The 16068-nt window shown below is 37.9% G+C and overlaps 3 protein-coding genes across 4 annotated transcripts; 1 reads left to right on the forward strand and 2 right to left on the reverse strand.

Moving 5' to 3' along the window:
• The first annotated feature begins 1732 nt into the window (after positions 1-1732).
• LOC111433897 (probable serine/threonine-protein kinase abkC) lies at positions 1733-5082 on the forward strand. Of its 2 annotated transcripts, XM_023071159.1 has the most exons (6): positions 1733-1907; positions 2260-2382; positions 2419-3619; positions 3748-4020; positions 4233-4388; positions 4690-5082. In XM_023071159.1, the coding sequence occupies exons 1-6, from the start codon at positions 1900-1902 to the stop codon at positions 4807-4809; spliced, it is 1881 nt and encodes a 626-aa protein (XP_022926927.1). In that variant the 5' UTR covers positions 1733-1899; the 3' UTR covers positions 4810-5082. The 2 variants fall into 2 exon arrangements, with proteins under 2 accessions (XP_022926927.1, XP_022926926.1); XM_023071158.1 differs by having other exon boundaries at positions 2260-3619.
• Positions 5083-5622: 540 nt separating this feature from the next.
• Positions 5623-10539, reverse strand: LOC111433811 (lysine-specific demethylase JMJ25-like). The gene is made up of 12 exons (XM_023071033.1): positions 9889-10539; positions 9641-9786; positions 9037-9142; positions 8826-8952; positions 8659-8719; positions 7799-8531; positions 7336-7665; positions 6757-7248; positions 6612-6684; positions 6434-6519; positions 5980-6099; positions 5623-5894 (listed from the first exon to the last, which is right to left on the reverse strand). Exons 1-12 carry the CDS (start codon positions 10537-10539, stop codon positions 5808-5810), a joined length of 3012 nt encoding a protein of 1003 aa, XP_022926801.1. The 3' UTR covers positions 5623-5807.
• A 1346-nt stretch (positions 10540-11885) lies between these two features.
• Positions 11886-14938, reverse strand: LOC111433747 (equilibrative nucleotide transporter 3-like). The gene is made up of 9 exons (XM_023070928.1): positions 14421-14938; positions 14247-14351; positions 13970-14125; positions 13709-13852; positions 13159-13264; positions 12889-13064; positions 12662-12810; positions 12333-12591; positions 11886-12232 (listed from the first exon to the last, which is right to left on the reverse strand). The coding sequence occupies exons 1-9, from the start codon at positions 14463-14465 to the stop codon at positions 12122-12124; spliced, it is 1251 nt and encodes a 416-aa protein (XP_022926696.1). The 5' UTR covers positions 14466-14938; the 3' UTR covers positions 11886-12121.
• Between the last annotated feature and the right edge of the window lie 1130 nt (positions 14939-16068).

The raw sequence follows: 16068 nt of genomic DNA on the forward strand, positions 1-16068 counted from the left end.
GTCCCAATGTTTTGTTTTACTATTATTTGATTTGTTTCTATTTGATTTAATAAGAGATTAATTTTTAAAAGTTTAAAATATTAGAGATTAGCGTATAATTAATTATGATTATCCATTTTCATAATCATAAGCGCAAATCTTAGCTTCCCCTTTCCCCAGTCTTGCATGTCAAACTATGAATGGCAAGGTTTTATCATTTTTTTTATAAAGTATGATTAAGAATTAACATGTTTAATATTTAATTAAGCTCTCCCTTTCTTCGTTTAGTATCTTAGTTATTTATTAAATCCAAGCAAATCTTCTTAATAGATTGTATGTCATGTTAATCCATTAATTATATCAACACTTTTAATGACTCAAGGGATTACTTTAATAGAAGTGTAAGGATCGTAAATAATTACTTTGTAAGGATCATAAATCATTTTTTAATGACTCGAGGGATTATATTAAAGAAATAATTAGAGGATTCCGGTGTCCTGTTGCCTCCCGACAGCGGGTCTAACCTTCGGGCAAGAGAACCGGAGGAGGCCGCCACAGGGGGTCGTCGGGACAGCTGTCCGGTCCAGCTGGATTGACGAAAATCGTATTAATATTTTATTAATTTTAGTTTGACACGGTTGAAACACGTGGTAGCTTTTTTTAGGGAATGGGGACCATAGAAATTTTAATTTTAAAATTTTAAGACATTTAAAAATAAATAAAAGGTTGGAAAGGGTTGCTTTTATTAAAAATAGTGGCAAGGTTCTTGTGTTAGGTTTTGTTTCTTTTTAATCTTGAAGATAAGTGTTTATACGAGAATTTTTAGAATTTTAGAAGATGAATTTGCTTAATATGCTCAAAATAATAGAAAAGTTTAAATTTAAAGTTCGACGTGTCCAATTAAACTATATAAAGATTGAGATTTTTTGTGATATTAAGCGTGAGTGCGCGCGTGTGTATATATATATATATATATGGAGTTCATCTTTGACCCATTTTAGCCGACTACGGACCCTAAGGAAAGTTGAAGAGTCCCTCTCTTTTGGCCGCCCAAAGAAAAAACACAACTTTTATGGGTAATTTGAAACGAACAAGTAAAGGGCTTAAAGTGGGTTTGTGTCTCTTGGCGAGCCGCAGTTTTGGCTTTCTTTTTCCGGTCACAAACGACAATGGCCACACCAAACACATTACCGATGGCTGATCAATTAGTGTCGGATTCAGAAGCATAAAACAGGTGGTTATTGCATTTTAATATGAGGGTGTGGGCTAAAAGTTGGCAAAAACGAAGTGTCGGCTTGTGGGGCTTCCATTTAATTTGCCTTTTCATTGTTATGAACGAAGAAAATGTGTATTGAGATTGATCGACGTGCCACGTGCTATGTAACAAAACGCTAATTTTTCTTGATTTTTTTTCAATACTGTGGTTGTCGCGTGCATCATACTTTGTCTGTTTTTAAACATCATTTTGTTTGATTAAACTTCATTTAGTAGACTGAATGAAAAATCTAAAAATTATTCTACCATTTCAAATATAACCCTAACAAAATTCTTAATTATTTTTAAGATTTTGTCTAAGGTTTTTTTGTCCTTCGAAATTATCTGTTAAAACTCTGTTGGCTTTCTTGTTCAAGCTTGAAATGGACCGCCTAAAGCCCATGAGAGGAAACGTAAGTTGGGCCTCATGGATGGCCCAATTAAGGTCGGCAACGACGGTACGGCCCATTTCTCTGTCTTCCTTCCCTCTTGCATCGATTGGGTGAATCAGCTTCCTGAAAAACCCAGGGATTCGAATCGCAGTTTGGTGATGCCCAAAGTTAAGGAGAGTGCCCAAGGTAGAATCCTTCAAAAAAATGCTGGTAGGAATCTTTCACCACCTGCGCATGATTTTTGGATCCATTCCTCATCAGGTTTTCGATCACCATGTCGAGGTCATGAACCTTTTGATCTTATAGTTTAATTTCTTCGTATTTTAATATGTATATTTTCCTCCACGCTCTCATGTTTGTGTATGAGCTTTCTGCACTGAATCTTTTCGACTCTCTTTGGATTTTCGAACCTTCCGAGTTTGTGTAAACGAATCATAAGTTCAGGCATGAACTGATGAATCTTGCAATTCTTGGCATACCGGAGCAGTTAGCATCTCCTTATTTAATTTTTTACTTGTATAATTTATTGTTGATGATTGGGAGGTTAGAGTGTGCAAGTGCTCGAGAAGCACTTTGCATAGTTATCGATCAAAATTCATTAACCTTGCTGCTAAACAAAGTTTAATGCTAGCAGATATTTGATGCTGGGGAATATAAAGAAGACAGCACGTTCGCTTATTACAAGCCAAAGACTGAGCCATGTAGAAGCAAGGAAGAGCGGGACGATTGTTGCTGCAGGACCTCTCTTTCATACTAAATTGTTCTCTCATACTAAATTGTTCTCTCATACTAAATTGTTCTCTCACTATGGTTTTTTATCCAGAGGACATACTTCCTTCCCTTTGCATTGCACTAGGAGATGTTTTTACCCCAAAGGTTTTGGTGTCTTCACAGCAAGAAACATTGTTAAGCGTCATGCCCAATTTGTTCGGAAAAGGTTTTCCTACAAATTTTCTTCTGATAGCCGTACTTTTCCCCCCATAAACAAAGCTGCTCAAGCCTTTATCTTGGCCATTTCTCGTTCTTACCTGATACTTCCTGGTATATTTGCTTTCACATGTGGTGAGCTAGCACGTGCCCAAAGAACTGTCTCAAACGCAGGCTATTATCCATCTCATGATTCTTTCTTTGTCCATGCACAAGATGGACACGCCTTCGTGGTTTTACTACTGCATTCTACATTAGAAGTTATGATATTGTTACTTAGAGCTCTTTATCTGGCAATCTTGTTCACACCTTGCATAATGATGGCACCATTTGTGGATACCTTTGGACATAGCTTCCGGAGTCTCTGGCTTCGGGTTGTTCACCGCTCCCTGGAAAATGGTGGTCCGGCATTCATTAAGTGGGGTCAGTGGGCAGCAACAAGGCCAGATCTCTTCCCTAGAGACTTATGCGCCGAGTTATCAGAGCTTCAAACTAAGGCTCCTGAGCATAGCTTTGCCTACACGAAAAAAACTATTGAACGGGCATTTGGTAGAAAGCTTTCTGATATATTTGAGAAATTTGAAGAGAAACCTGTAGCATCTGGAAGTATTGCTCAAGTATACCGAGCTTATTTGAAGTTTAGTTACCCTGGTCAACTAGTAAAGCCAATGTTAGTTGCTATTAAAGTTAGACATCCTGGTGTGGGTGAATCAATTAGGAGAGATTTCGCTATAATTGACTTGGTAGCAAAAATCTCAAAGTTTATTCCTACACTCAGGTGGTTGAGATTGGATGAAAGTGTGCAACAATTTGCGGTTTTTATGATGTCTCAAGTAGACCTTGCAAGGGAAGCTGCTTACTTGAGCCGCTTCATTTATAATTTTAGACAGTGGAAGGATGTTTCATTTCCAAAACCTGTGTATCCTCTCGTACATCCTGCTGTTTTAGTGGAGACTTATGAACAAGGTGAAAGTGTTTCACACTACGTTGATGAGCTTGAAGGAAATGAGAGACTCAAGTCTGCATTGGCACACATTGGGACTCATGCTTTTCTTAAAATGCTTCTGGTAATGCAACCTGTGAACTTCTGCCGCATTGCTGATTCTAATTCCTCATTTTCTCTGCCATAGCTTCATTGTTTAGCATTTCACTTTTCTGGATTCCATCTAACGTTCGTCTAATGTCGACTTCTCAGGTGGACAACTTTATACATGCAGACATGCATCCTGGAAATATTCTTGTCAGGATGCCTCATGAAAAATCCCCTAGGAAGCGACTCTTCAATAATTCAAAGCCTCATGTTATTTTCCTTGATGTAGGCATGACTGCTGAACTTTCTGCAAATGATAGAATAAATTTACTAGAATTTTTTAAGGCTGTTGCCCGATGGGATGGCCGCACTGTTGCAGAGTGCACCCTGAGATTATCAAAACAACAAAACTGCCCTGATCCGAACGCATTTATTGAGGTAATAATATATGCATCTCAATTCTTTTTGATCTTCTGGGATAATTGTAGTTAGATCCTAGAATGTAGGGTTAACATTTTGGTTTGTTTGTCACTTCCTTGTGGGGAACAAGCTAATGAACATGAAGACCTATTAATCATAGCTTTTCTTATGAGAAGCCAACCCATATTTTTTTGTGAGAGTATTTCTGAATTCTTATCTCCTGCTTACAGGAAGTGACAGATGCGTTTGCCTTCTGGGCTACTCCAGAAGCTGATCTAGTTCATCCTTCTGAAACCATTCAGCACTTACTGGAGAAAGTGAGGCGTTATAGAGTCAACATTGATGGAAATGTCTGCACTGCGATGGTCACGACCTTGGTTCTTGAGGTATGGTCTGACCGCTTTTCCTATATTCACGAGTTTGTATTTCCAGTTTCCACTATTACATTAGTTTCAGTTTTTCTAAAATGGAGGAAAGATAAATGCTGGTTTTGAAAGGCACGATGATGATAACCCATCATTTCTGCACTTAAATGATGAATATTCTCATGCACTAACGTCTTATCTTAGTTTTATATTGACGCAAGTTTATCTCAGGAGAAAAGCATCTTACTTTCGCTTAAAAGTTTACAGATCGTATTATGATGACCAACCTTCGGATGAAATTGTTGTTATCTCATTTGAATAGGGTTGGCAGAGGAAGCTTGATCCTGAATATAATGTGATGCAAACACTGCAAACACTGTTACTAAGAGGTGATTGGGCGGAGTCGCTTTCCTACACAATTGAAGGATTGATGGCACCGTAGGAGCATGGGTTTTGGCTCTCTGCTCTAACAAAACATTTTTGACAATGTAGAGACGAAATTATTTACTATAAAGTCTTTTCCACGTTATTCAAGTTGTCTTATAATGCATAATCATTTTTCCACTAAGAAGTTTCGATTTTGTAATTTCAAAACTGAGGGAAAAGTGTAATTCTTTTGAGACTATATTGTTTGTACACTTCTCATTGTAAGGTTACATCCTTTCTTCACCTGGCAAACAGAAGCAGCAGCAGTGGTTGTATTGTTTACTTTCAACTTCATGACTGTGCCTGTCGTGTTTATTTTTTATTATCCAAATAACAATCTCTGAACTTTCATGTGTCTGTAAAAATGCTACATATATGAATACAAATATTGATAACAAGAATGATCCTGTTGCATATTAATTAAAAATGAAATCGATGGGCTTTCATGATGTTTTAAAATGTAACAGACAACTTCAATTTGTTTGTCGAGATCCATTTTTAGTTTCTGATCGAGGGGATCAACGAAAGCATAATTAATCTTTGAGCTCAGCTTCTCAAGCTGAGTAGAAGTAGAAGAAACTTGCAAACACGGGTCAGCCGGGCTTTGCTATTAAAAAAATATGCTTCATCCCGAAGCATCTTGCAAGCTAGTAAACGAGGCGTCCTGTCTATATTGTGGTTATCGATGAACCACATTTTGATCATAACCACATCCAATGAAATGAACACTTCGAAACCCTTGGAAAGTTACTTTGGTATTGTTATATAACTCTTACATTTTAGATGTATTTGAGATTTTTTCGAGTAAAAGAGAGCTTTGAAACTGCAATTTTTGCTAACTGAAGTGTACTATGTTTTCATCTTCAGAGATTGGAACAACAGAATGGCAGAGATATTGTATAAGCATGTCAAAATAGGTATCAATCAACCAATTCGATACATGAAACCACTGCCAATGGCAGATAAAGAATGCTGAACTGAAAAATTAAGGGAAAAAGGAAAAAAGAACCTTAATCAATGAGGTACTTCTTGCAGTGCATTTGTAAGCTCCCGAACCTTTTTAATTGCTGCATCTATAGTTTCGAGGGCTCTCTTTTTAACCTGCTATCAGAAACAAGTCTTTAACCATGCTTTTATCTACTAAACAATGTACTGTATTTCGAATTAGGACGGTTAGGATTTTAACCTCTAATGTCTTCTCTTTTGCTATGTGGTTTTCGGGAAGCAGTCGAACCTCATCGATCAACTGGATACTTTGGCCAACACTTTCAGGTGACATAAAATCTAATACTACGTGTACGCAAGACTGCAGTTAAGATAATAAGATTATATAACGTATCAGCAGAGGATATTCTTCTTTTTACTCTAGAAGAAAACAATGAGAAGCACTTCTAAATAATTCAAACACTCCTAAAAAAGCATTGGTAAAAATTCCCTACATTTTTCCCATTAATTAGAATGCCCCACTTTCTCAAAAGGCATAATTTTTTACAGAAATCCAAAGCTTTCCATAGTGATAAGCACTCAAAACGTAATCACAGATTCACAGGCTTTAACCAAACAATAAAGGTCTAGCTAGAGGCTCTAAAGAAAGGATTAAAGAATATAAAGGAGTTTGTAAAGTTGCATTTTCTTCTGACCTTCCCATTCCGTATCTGGTATGGACATCCAGCAGGAATGATGACAGCTTCTCCAACATTTTGCTCAAAAGTCCATGGTTCGATTTCTAATGGCATAAAAAATTTAATTACTCCATTATTATCTAACAGAGAGACAGCAAGGGAAAAAAATTATAAAAAAAATCAAAACAGTACATACGAAATTCCTCCTTCAGTCTTAATTTGTGGGTTGCATCCAGAAAACAACTCTGGTCTAGAATTGGATGCACAACCTGCATGAGATGCAATTAGTGATTACTCAATCAGCACGTGCTAATACGGGACACTAAATGTTCAGTGCTTACATGCTTATGAATGAACTCATCAGAATGCCTTCGTAGGTACTCTGATAGCATTGGAACATCTTGCCTCCGAAAGACATCCCATTGGGCACCACAAGAATTTTTAGTACTGTTTCCATCATCGAGGGCAGAGTGTGTCTGTTGTCTTAACGTATTTGGAGCTCCCGTCATCTCATTAGTTCGGGAAGATTTGCATTGAAGCATTAATGGTTCAGGATCCGAGTCGCATGCACCATCAGAGGTCATACTAGGCCGTTTAATAGCCTGAGCAAACACTTGCTCAGCGGATGCAGAGAAACAGGGTACTTTTGCAAACCTCTTAACGAAGGGCGTTTCTTCTCCAGCCGTGCAAGATTCTACTTCCTCCACACTTGACTGATTAGTAGAGGTATTGGAAGACTCACTTTGAGCCCTTTGTCTTTGAAGCAAGTTTACAACATCTGTCAGTTGTTCTGTTGAAACAGGGACGTCTGTACTGTGGGCCAAAATGTTAATCTGCCACACAAATAGTGAATAACAGTCCATCTAATATTTTAATGAAAATTATCACTCCAATGAATGATCGATAAAGAATAAGCATACCACGTCATACGAGTCATAACATAATCTGGAGACAGAGTCAGTCAAAACATGCTCTTGGGAACATCCATAAGCCATATACACACATGGACCCATGTCAAGCTTCCCAGCTCCCTGTGGTAACTTTGTAGCTAGATTCAGAAGACCAGACATTGGGTTCATGTATTCTTGAAGCGGTAGAATTCGCATTATTTCTGCATAGTGAGCTGGAAACTTCTCTTGAAACAAATGGGAAGAAAGCCAACCTTTTAATTTTAACATGTTGTTACAAGTGTTTGTGTGTGTCTTCCCCTTAAGAGAACCCATAAAGTACTGCCTAATGCCAATTTCTACCTGCATGAAGAATTCATATGTCACAAACAGAGGAACATCAAAACAAGATAGAATCATTTACAAAAATAAATCCTAATACCAAGAGACCAATGGGAATATTGCATTTACAAAGTTTGCTAGAGAAAATGCTGACCTCGCACCAGTCCAAGTTATTGGAAGCTTCTGGGAGACTCGTACCATTTTCATATCTCGAAATGATTCTTTCAAGGTAAGTGCGAAACATAACTACTGGATCCCATGTCAGATCAGACGTCTCCAGTACATTACGCACAATTACAGGATGACCTCTAATCCAGTGCCTCTGAAAATGGTCAAGGTCATCAAGACGGATGCGAAAAAGGTTGGGATAATACAAATAGTTATCATTTGAATCCTCCCGGACAGCTACTTTCTGGAACTCTTCAAGTTCATCAACTTTATGGTCCTCACCAAAACACAAAGTACAGTTTGATGATGAATCAACAGACTCTGGAAAGTCATAGCTGCATACGATTTCTTCTGCGTTCACTTCGAGTTCCTTAGTCCAACTTAGTGGGAAAATACATCTCAATTCAAGAAGACTTTCACTGCAGCTGCCACATTCTTTTGATGGACAAGAAAAATGCTGAACACTATTTTGAACTCTCCCTTTATGCAATGATTTGGAAGAAGGAGGCCACGGACTAGGATTTAACTTCTTGTTTTTCAAAAGTTTTGTTTTATCAGACAGAAAGGTTGTCTTTCCATCAAGATACTCTGAAAGAGGCAGGTTATAAACTCCATTGGAATCCTCAAGAAAAATATTATGGCAGCAACTTAAGCAGAGATTATAGGAACAACTTGGGCAACTTCTATAGAGATCCGCAATAACAATTTTGCAGTTACTACTGTACATCAATTGCAAAAGGAATTGTGAGGAGAATTAAATATTAAAAAGAAATATGTCAAGGACGAATTGTTCCAGCCTATCTTTCAGAAAGAAAAAAAAAAGCTCCAGCATATGAGGGAACGTACCAACAATGTTCAAGACTGCCAAATTCATCCTGCTTGATATCAACTTCAGAAAGTTCTATTCCTGATGCATAAAAGAAATTTAAGGGAACTTGCAGATAAATAACACCGTGTGATTTAAATCAGAATTAATTATTACAAGACCAAAAGATGATGAATCTCAAAACTACCTTTTACCATGGCCTCTGTTTCTAGCTCAGCGTGCATCTCTATGTTTATTTGTTTGAGTATAGGGAGAAGTACACAAATCAAATAGTGGAAACGTAAAATTTTTCCAATGCCGTCTCCCAAAGAATCCTGAAATTGATTTCGCCGATGAGCATCAATATACATCTATGCAAGAACCATGGTCTAGACACAAACAAGTCTTTCATATCAGACCTTACATTCTGTGTGCAAAGATTGATACATTGAACAGTCCTTACAGTGGCAAATCCCACGGCAAACAGGGCATGCCTTTTTAACTTCTTCTTGTGTATCAAAGTATCTGCATTATCATAAACTTGAGCTAAAGGATCATCTCATATTAATAAATGGTAAGATCACAATGTGAAACATGAAGATGTTTTTCATTCCATTAATTCTAACCAGAGTAATGACAGAACTTATGATGAAAGCTTAGAAGTTTGCGGTAACATTAATGATGTCTAAAAATATCACTTATAGTCTGAATTCCAAGGAAAGTTGTTTATCACTAGTTGACAAGTTTCATAAAATATAACTATGGCATATACAAGCTACTAAAGAGAAGTGTTATCTCCCAGCTTCAAAGGCATGGCTTTCTGGAAGAAATAAATGGGACGATAAGTAAATAGATTCGAGCGTTAGTTAACTACCTTCAACAAATCTTTATACATTCCAATACTTCAACAATGGCTATACCACATAAAGCCCTAGCATTGTGAACTAAACCAAACAACAGCTGATTACAAGTTCATGATCATGAATGGAAAAGCACAAGTTGAACAAAATATGTGAGACTTACCGATCTCTGATGCAGTCTATGCAAAAGAACGTTTTTTGACAACTCGAACACTGAATTAAACTCCATGAACTACTTTCTTGACACCAATGGCACTTCTTCCTCCTAGATTTTCTCAAGTTCCCCACATTACGCCCATTTGGTAGAACCTAAGGGGGAAATGCCGAAAACGAAATAGAAGAAACCATTTATATCAACAAATTGAATCACTAATCGAACCATATGAGTCGAACAGAAACGAATATCTTTACCTGCAACTCGCCAACTGGAAGAATATTGACATTCTTGGACCGAAATCGCCGTTGTTGAATCGGCCTTGATTGTGCCCCAACCTTGATTCCGCAAGAAGAACCTTCATTGCCAGATTGAAGAGGGGATGGAGAAGGAGATATTGCCATAAGTCCATAGGGCAATTGTCTCGTCATTTCCTTATCACTGTTCTCCTCTGACTCAATTCCATTACCTTGATTCTTCAGCCTCTTCCTCGCCTTGTGGACAACCTTTTTCTTTCCTCTCTTCTCCACTTCCCTTCTCAGCACCATCCTTATCAACTCCACCTGCACACTCCCTTTCTTTTTCTTCATTCTAGTGAGCATCCCATCCAATGCCGCTGAAGTCCCCGCCAATTTCTTCCTCTTCATTAGTTTTGCGAGTGTTGCCGCTTTCGGGGCCCTAATTACGAGATTTTCAACGTTTGAATCCGTTTCAATCGATTTCCTGCTGGTCCTTTGAAGTTTGAGAGAATCCGGTACTTTCTCCTTGTACTGGCGATGGCGGCCTTGGAGATGGTGAATTTCACAGAGCTTGAGATTGTCCTTTACTCTCCGTTTGCAACGCCATTGCTTCCCATCAGTCCTCTTGCACCGCAAATGGTCCGGAAGTCCTTCTTCTTCTTCTTCCATTAGCGCTCCCAAACCAATACAATTTCCCTTACAGGAAACAATCAGATGAAGAAAACCCAGAAAGCTCGGCGCCCAAAAAACCCAATCTTTGCTGCAGAAAAAATGCAATAGAAAAGAGGAGGGAGGAGGAAGGAGGGCGTTAAAATATATTCAACATTTATTGTTATTAGGGGAAAGGAAAGTGGCAAATTCGTAATAACCGGGAAACCCGAAATTCTGATTGGTAACAGATTAGGATCGAATTACTGAAACTAATTGCGATATTCAATTGTAGATTCATGCTTATCTTCTCATAAACTTTGACTAATTCAGATCTTAAAACCACTAATCTCAACTAAAATTGCCTCAAATGCAATTGTTTTTCTGTCATTTATGTACTTATAATTGTGTTCGTGTTCAAAAACAGCATCAAATTTTCCCTCTGCTATGCTGTAGAGATCATCAAGACTCAAAAAATGCGTATTATATGGCTACTGTCACATTCTCTAAGGTGTTCGCCATGAATTATGATAATGGCTTCCGAGTACATGACAATAAACAAAAATCATATTCAAACAAGCAACTAACCAATTGATTAATTGGAAGGATTGCAGCCAAATTATGATGCTCGGGAAAGCTTGTGTATCTTTTTGTCGTTGAGGTATGCTGCAATCAAGAGTGAGTTAAATATGTGAAAAAGGGGTTGTCATGCACATAGTTGCAGCAGCAAGGACTACTGAGAGACTCCAAAACAACGTACTGATATCATGTTGTTGCGTGGGTCAATAAACGGACTTGAAGCCCAGTAGGCTCATAAGCGATTGACCCATGTGAATTTTTCTTGCTCAGATCATCCGCCCCAATCACTGTATTCAAAATGGTATCATCTTCTTATCATATTGACCTATTTCTTATTTATAACTCAGGATCATCCTCTTAATTAACGAAAGTGATATTCAATAATTTTCAACAATTCTTCTTCCGAACAAAGTACACCATAGAGCTTCCGCGGAAGCCTCATTCTTTAGAGTTCTCAAACAGTCTCCTCTTAATCGAGACTCTACTCCTTTTTTGAAGCCCTCAAACAAAATACATCATTTGTTCGATACTTGAATCACATTTGATTACATCTTCTAGACTTACAATATTTTTGTTCGATACTTGAGGATTTGACTGACACGACTAAGTTAAGGGCATGACTTTAGTCGTGTTATGAATCACGAACTTTCACAATAGCATGATATTGTCTATTTCGAGTATAGACTCTCATGATTTTACTTTTGGTTTCTCAAAATGTCTCATATAAAGGAAGATGTATTATTTCCTTATAAACTTATGATCATTCTCTTAATTAGACAATATAGAACTCAATAATCTTGTGGTGACGTATCATTTAAACTTCAAAAGTTTTGAAGTTTTTAGTCTTGAAATTATGGAACTAAAAAACATATCTAATCCATATCTTAAAAACTAAATGCGAAGCGAGAAAAGAAAAACAGATTGGCTGGTTTCAGCTTAGCTAATAAACTTGGTGCAACTGCAAGAGGCATATTCATAAGCAGATATCCACACTTCGTTCGTGAAATGATATTGAACTGACGCTTCAAAAGCTACCATTTCCGATGATCCACAGCCAATCAAGGGAAACTCCTGCAAAAATGCCGCCTAATAGGAACAGTACAAGCAAGTTCCCCAACGCATTCTGCTCAGGTGCCTTCAACAAACCAAAATACATAACAATTTATCAGATTCACCAGAAAGTTAAAGGTCATGTGAGTATCAATCAAATTAAGTAAGTGTATTAAAGTTCTGACCTTGTAGCCTTTAGGCGCTGCAGTAAAAACACAGACTGTAAGATGGCCATTGGAAAATCCCAAGAAGGAAGTGAGAAAGATCATCCACCCTTGGTCACCATATTTTGCTGTGAAGTAAAACGCAGGGATCAGTAGAAAACGGCACAGAATTGCGATGAAGAGGCCCTTCCTCGACTCCAACTTCAGACAGTTTATGAGCGGAATGTATCTGCCTATTAGATCCCACACATTGTACATTGCTATCAAAACAAGTGGATACCTGAAATAACAGCAGCCACTGTCTATCAGAGAATTCAAGGATAATAAATCTAACGCTCGAGAAAACCTACCATGATCCCAGTTGGTGTTTTCCAGTGTTTTCATACAAGAAGCCGGGAAAGATAGACAATGTAAGAACGTATATCAGAAACACGCCAAAAAGATAATCCATGTTCATCTGAAATAGTTGTTTTTTGCTCAATAGCTCGGTTTTGTCTTCCTGTGAAGATTAAAAACGAGTTTATCAAGGATATTCTTTTGCTACTATAGTTGAAAAACATAGGGAACTTCGTCATACTTGTTGGTTTGATTGAATCTGGATGCCTGCAGCAGCAAGGTCAGATGACACGGTTTTGGATCCTTCAGAAGCTGCCTTTTTACGGTAGTACTTCACTAGTGGAACTTTAGGGAAGACTATAGCGTACAGAACAACACAAAGGAACTCGAAAGCAGCAGATATTGCTAAGAATAGAACTGCATAAACCAGTAAAGAAGTCGGTTACACTTAGAGCTGCCAAGAACAGGCTACATAAGAAGAATGATGAGTGGTTGAATAGAATTGACATACTAGTTCCTTTACGAAGACCGTTATGAAAATCCTCAAAAGCAGCCTTTGTGATTAACCTCAACCCAGAGGTTAGAGCTCCAGAGGCAGCCAATCCAGCCATAAAAGACTGCACTCATAAAACAACTTGTAAAATAACTTCTAACAAGTTCGCTGCTAACAGATATTATCCGTTTTGGCCTCTTATATATCACTGTCAGTCTCACGATTTTAAAACGCATCTACTAAAAGAGGTTTCCACACCCTTATAAAGAATGTTTCGTTCCCCCTCTCCAACTGATGTGGGATCTCACAATCCACTCCCCTCTGAGGTCCAATGTCCTCATTGGCACACCGCCTAGTGTCTAGCTATGATACCATTTGTAACCATCAAAGCTTACCGCTAACAAATATTATTCGCTTTGGCCTGTTACGTATCAGCCTCACGGTTTTAAAATTCGTCGGTTAAGAAGAGGTTTACGTATCCTTATAGCGAATGCTTCCTTCCTCTCTCTCTCATGGATATGAGATCTCACATAATTGCATACATAGTAAGTAGGTACAAAATCCAAACCTGGATGAATTCGGGACACATCAAAGCAAGATCTCCAACCATACCACCTTGCACGAAAGCATCAGCAACTCCGAATGAACCGACAATGGCGCACAAAGCGATATATGGTCCAATCCCTCCTTTTCCAGATGTGACCAAATCCAACTATTGCAGAAGAAAACAACATTAATGGACGTTCTTACTGAATAAGAAAGAGAGATCTTTTAACTTATATGCACTAATCAGAGCATCTCAATTTTGAAAGCAGCGGCTATTACTCACAACAATAAGCAACACACTACTTATGAAGAAGAGAGAGTATCCACGTATGTTCCTCCATCGGGTATCAATTTTTGCTTCATAATATGCAAGGATTGCAATTGTTCCAACAGCAAATGGTTGATACACGAGGGTGAGTACTCTTGAAGGATGATAATGCTTCAAAGTTACAAACAAGTATAAGACTTATAATTCTTCAACTGAAATAAACTTTAAATAACACCGCTCACAGATATAGGCTGTGTCAGTTAATCATCCATGTTTATTTCAATACTCTTACCGGAAACAATTGATAATAGTAATCTGATATGGTTAGCATACTGTTCCAACAAACAAGCGAACCCAAACCGAGAACCCAGCACACTGCCAGAGCTGTGTACTTCCCCTGCTCAGAAAATTCAAATAAAAATCAAACAATAAAGAACAGTTTGAAAAAAAAGGGATGAGCACAAACCTCAGTCCTCGCTGGAGCCCCAGATTCATGATTGGCATCAGTCATGATAGATCCCTATCTCCAAACAATAAAGAACAGCTCAAAGAAAAAGGAAAAACTGGAATGGGATTGATGTTCTTATATGCAAAGTATCATTCAGAAGGAAAGAGCGAGTGTGAAGGAACAGCAATAAATACACAGATTTGACCACAAGAAAGATGAGCTGTAAAGAGAATCCAGCACAAAATTGAAGGAAGCCCGTAATTAGCCGCTTTGTCAACTCAAACCAAAAACGGTTTATCACAAACTCTAGATTCAATGAGATAGCAGAAAAATGGTGGCTACTTTGATTCCGTTCATATCTAAGTTCTGAAGATAATCTTGCGTTTGAATGCAGAAAAAGAAAGTACAAAGACAAGACAGATTCTAGAATGTGGAAGAAGATTCAAAACAAAAACTGGAATGATTAAAATACAAGAAATCTAATGAAAGCGAATAAACTAATAAGAAACGTGAGAAATAAATGCGTAAACAGAGTGAAAAACCTGGAGAGTGGACACGCAGCTTGGTGGCGAAAGAATTCAAACACTTCCAAATCCGAATACGAGGAAGAAGAGAGTGTAATTCGATTTAAAAAGTTGAGAAAATGAAACGGAAGAACAATAGTTTAATCGGTTTGACGCAGAATATAAAAACTCCCAAAGATTGTAGCGACTGATTTTGACCTGTATGTACCAATGGAGAAAGGTTTGAGCGAAGAGTAGACTCACAACTTTTGACTTAAGAAAACGCACGCAATTCTTTGTTTACGATTCGTGGGGCGCTGACCCCGATGGTCTATAAATGTGAAAGTGGTTCGAAATTCAAAAGATTTAGTAGCGTTAGATTAAATGGGGTTGTTTGGGCCTGAGCTTGCAGTTGCGCAGAGTGGCACGTAGATTGGTGTAATACGGGGAGTTTTGAGGGGCAAAGCAAGTAGCATTTGGAATGACGTAGGGGAAATGGACACTGAAATGGGAGTTTTTGTTTGGGTTACAAACAGAAAATTGTCAAATATTGAAGATTCGGAAGCCAGAAACAGTGCAAATACTAACTTACACACAACGTCCTTTTCCATTTCCAATTATAAAACGCCCAACTTGGTTTGCTTTTGTTTTTAATGGGGACCAAATAAATTATTTCTAAATTCACCATCATCAATTTTTTCTAATGTTGGGATGATAGCGATGTTTGGTTAGGTTGGTTGGGGTTGCATTAAGCTAATTAATCAGATTTAATAATTATCCACTTAATACAAAAGAATAATGATGAGGGTAGATTTGACTTTTGGGCTTTGGATTAAAATAGATTAATATCCAACAGCTTTTTATTAGCGAAATTTAATAGAAAAGGAAAAGAAAAAAAAAATACTATTGTTCGTTCAATAATTCGGATAAGGAGAGTTTGTTGAAATCGAGTGGTGGCCGAAACGAATCGTTTAAGGGGATTAAATTCCACGTTTATATTTGTAGGAGTAGCTCGTGGAAGTATGATAAAATGGTGGTGGGGCCCAGAGACAGATCACAAAGACAAGAGGATGTGATTGGTGGGGCGGCAATACGAAAGTTATACACAGACGGCGTAGGATAGCAGAGGCGTTGGTGGATAAGCCAGTGCCACCACGTCGGAG

This window comes from Cucurbita moschata, unplaced genomic scaffold (genome assembly GCF_002738365.1).
Source record: "Cucurbita moschata cultivar Rifu unplaced genomic scaffold, Cmos_1.0 Cmo_Scf00043, whole genome shotgun sequence".
NCBI lineage: Eukaryota > Viridiplantae > Streptophyta > Magnoliopsida > Cucurbitales > Cucurbitaceae > Cucurbita > Cucurbita moschata.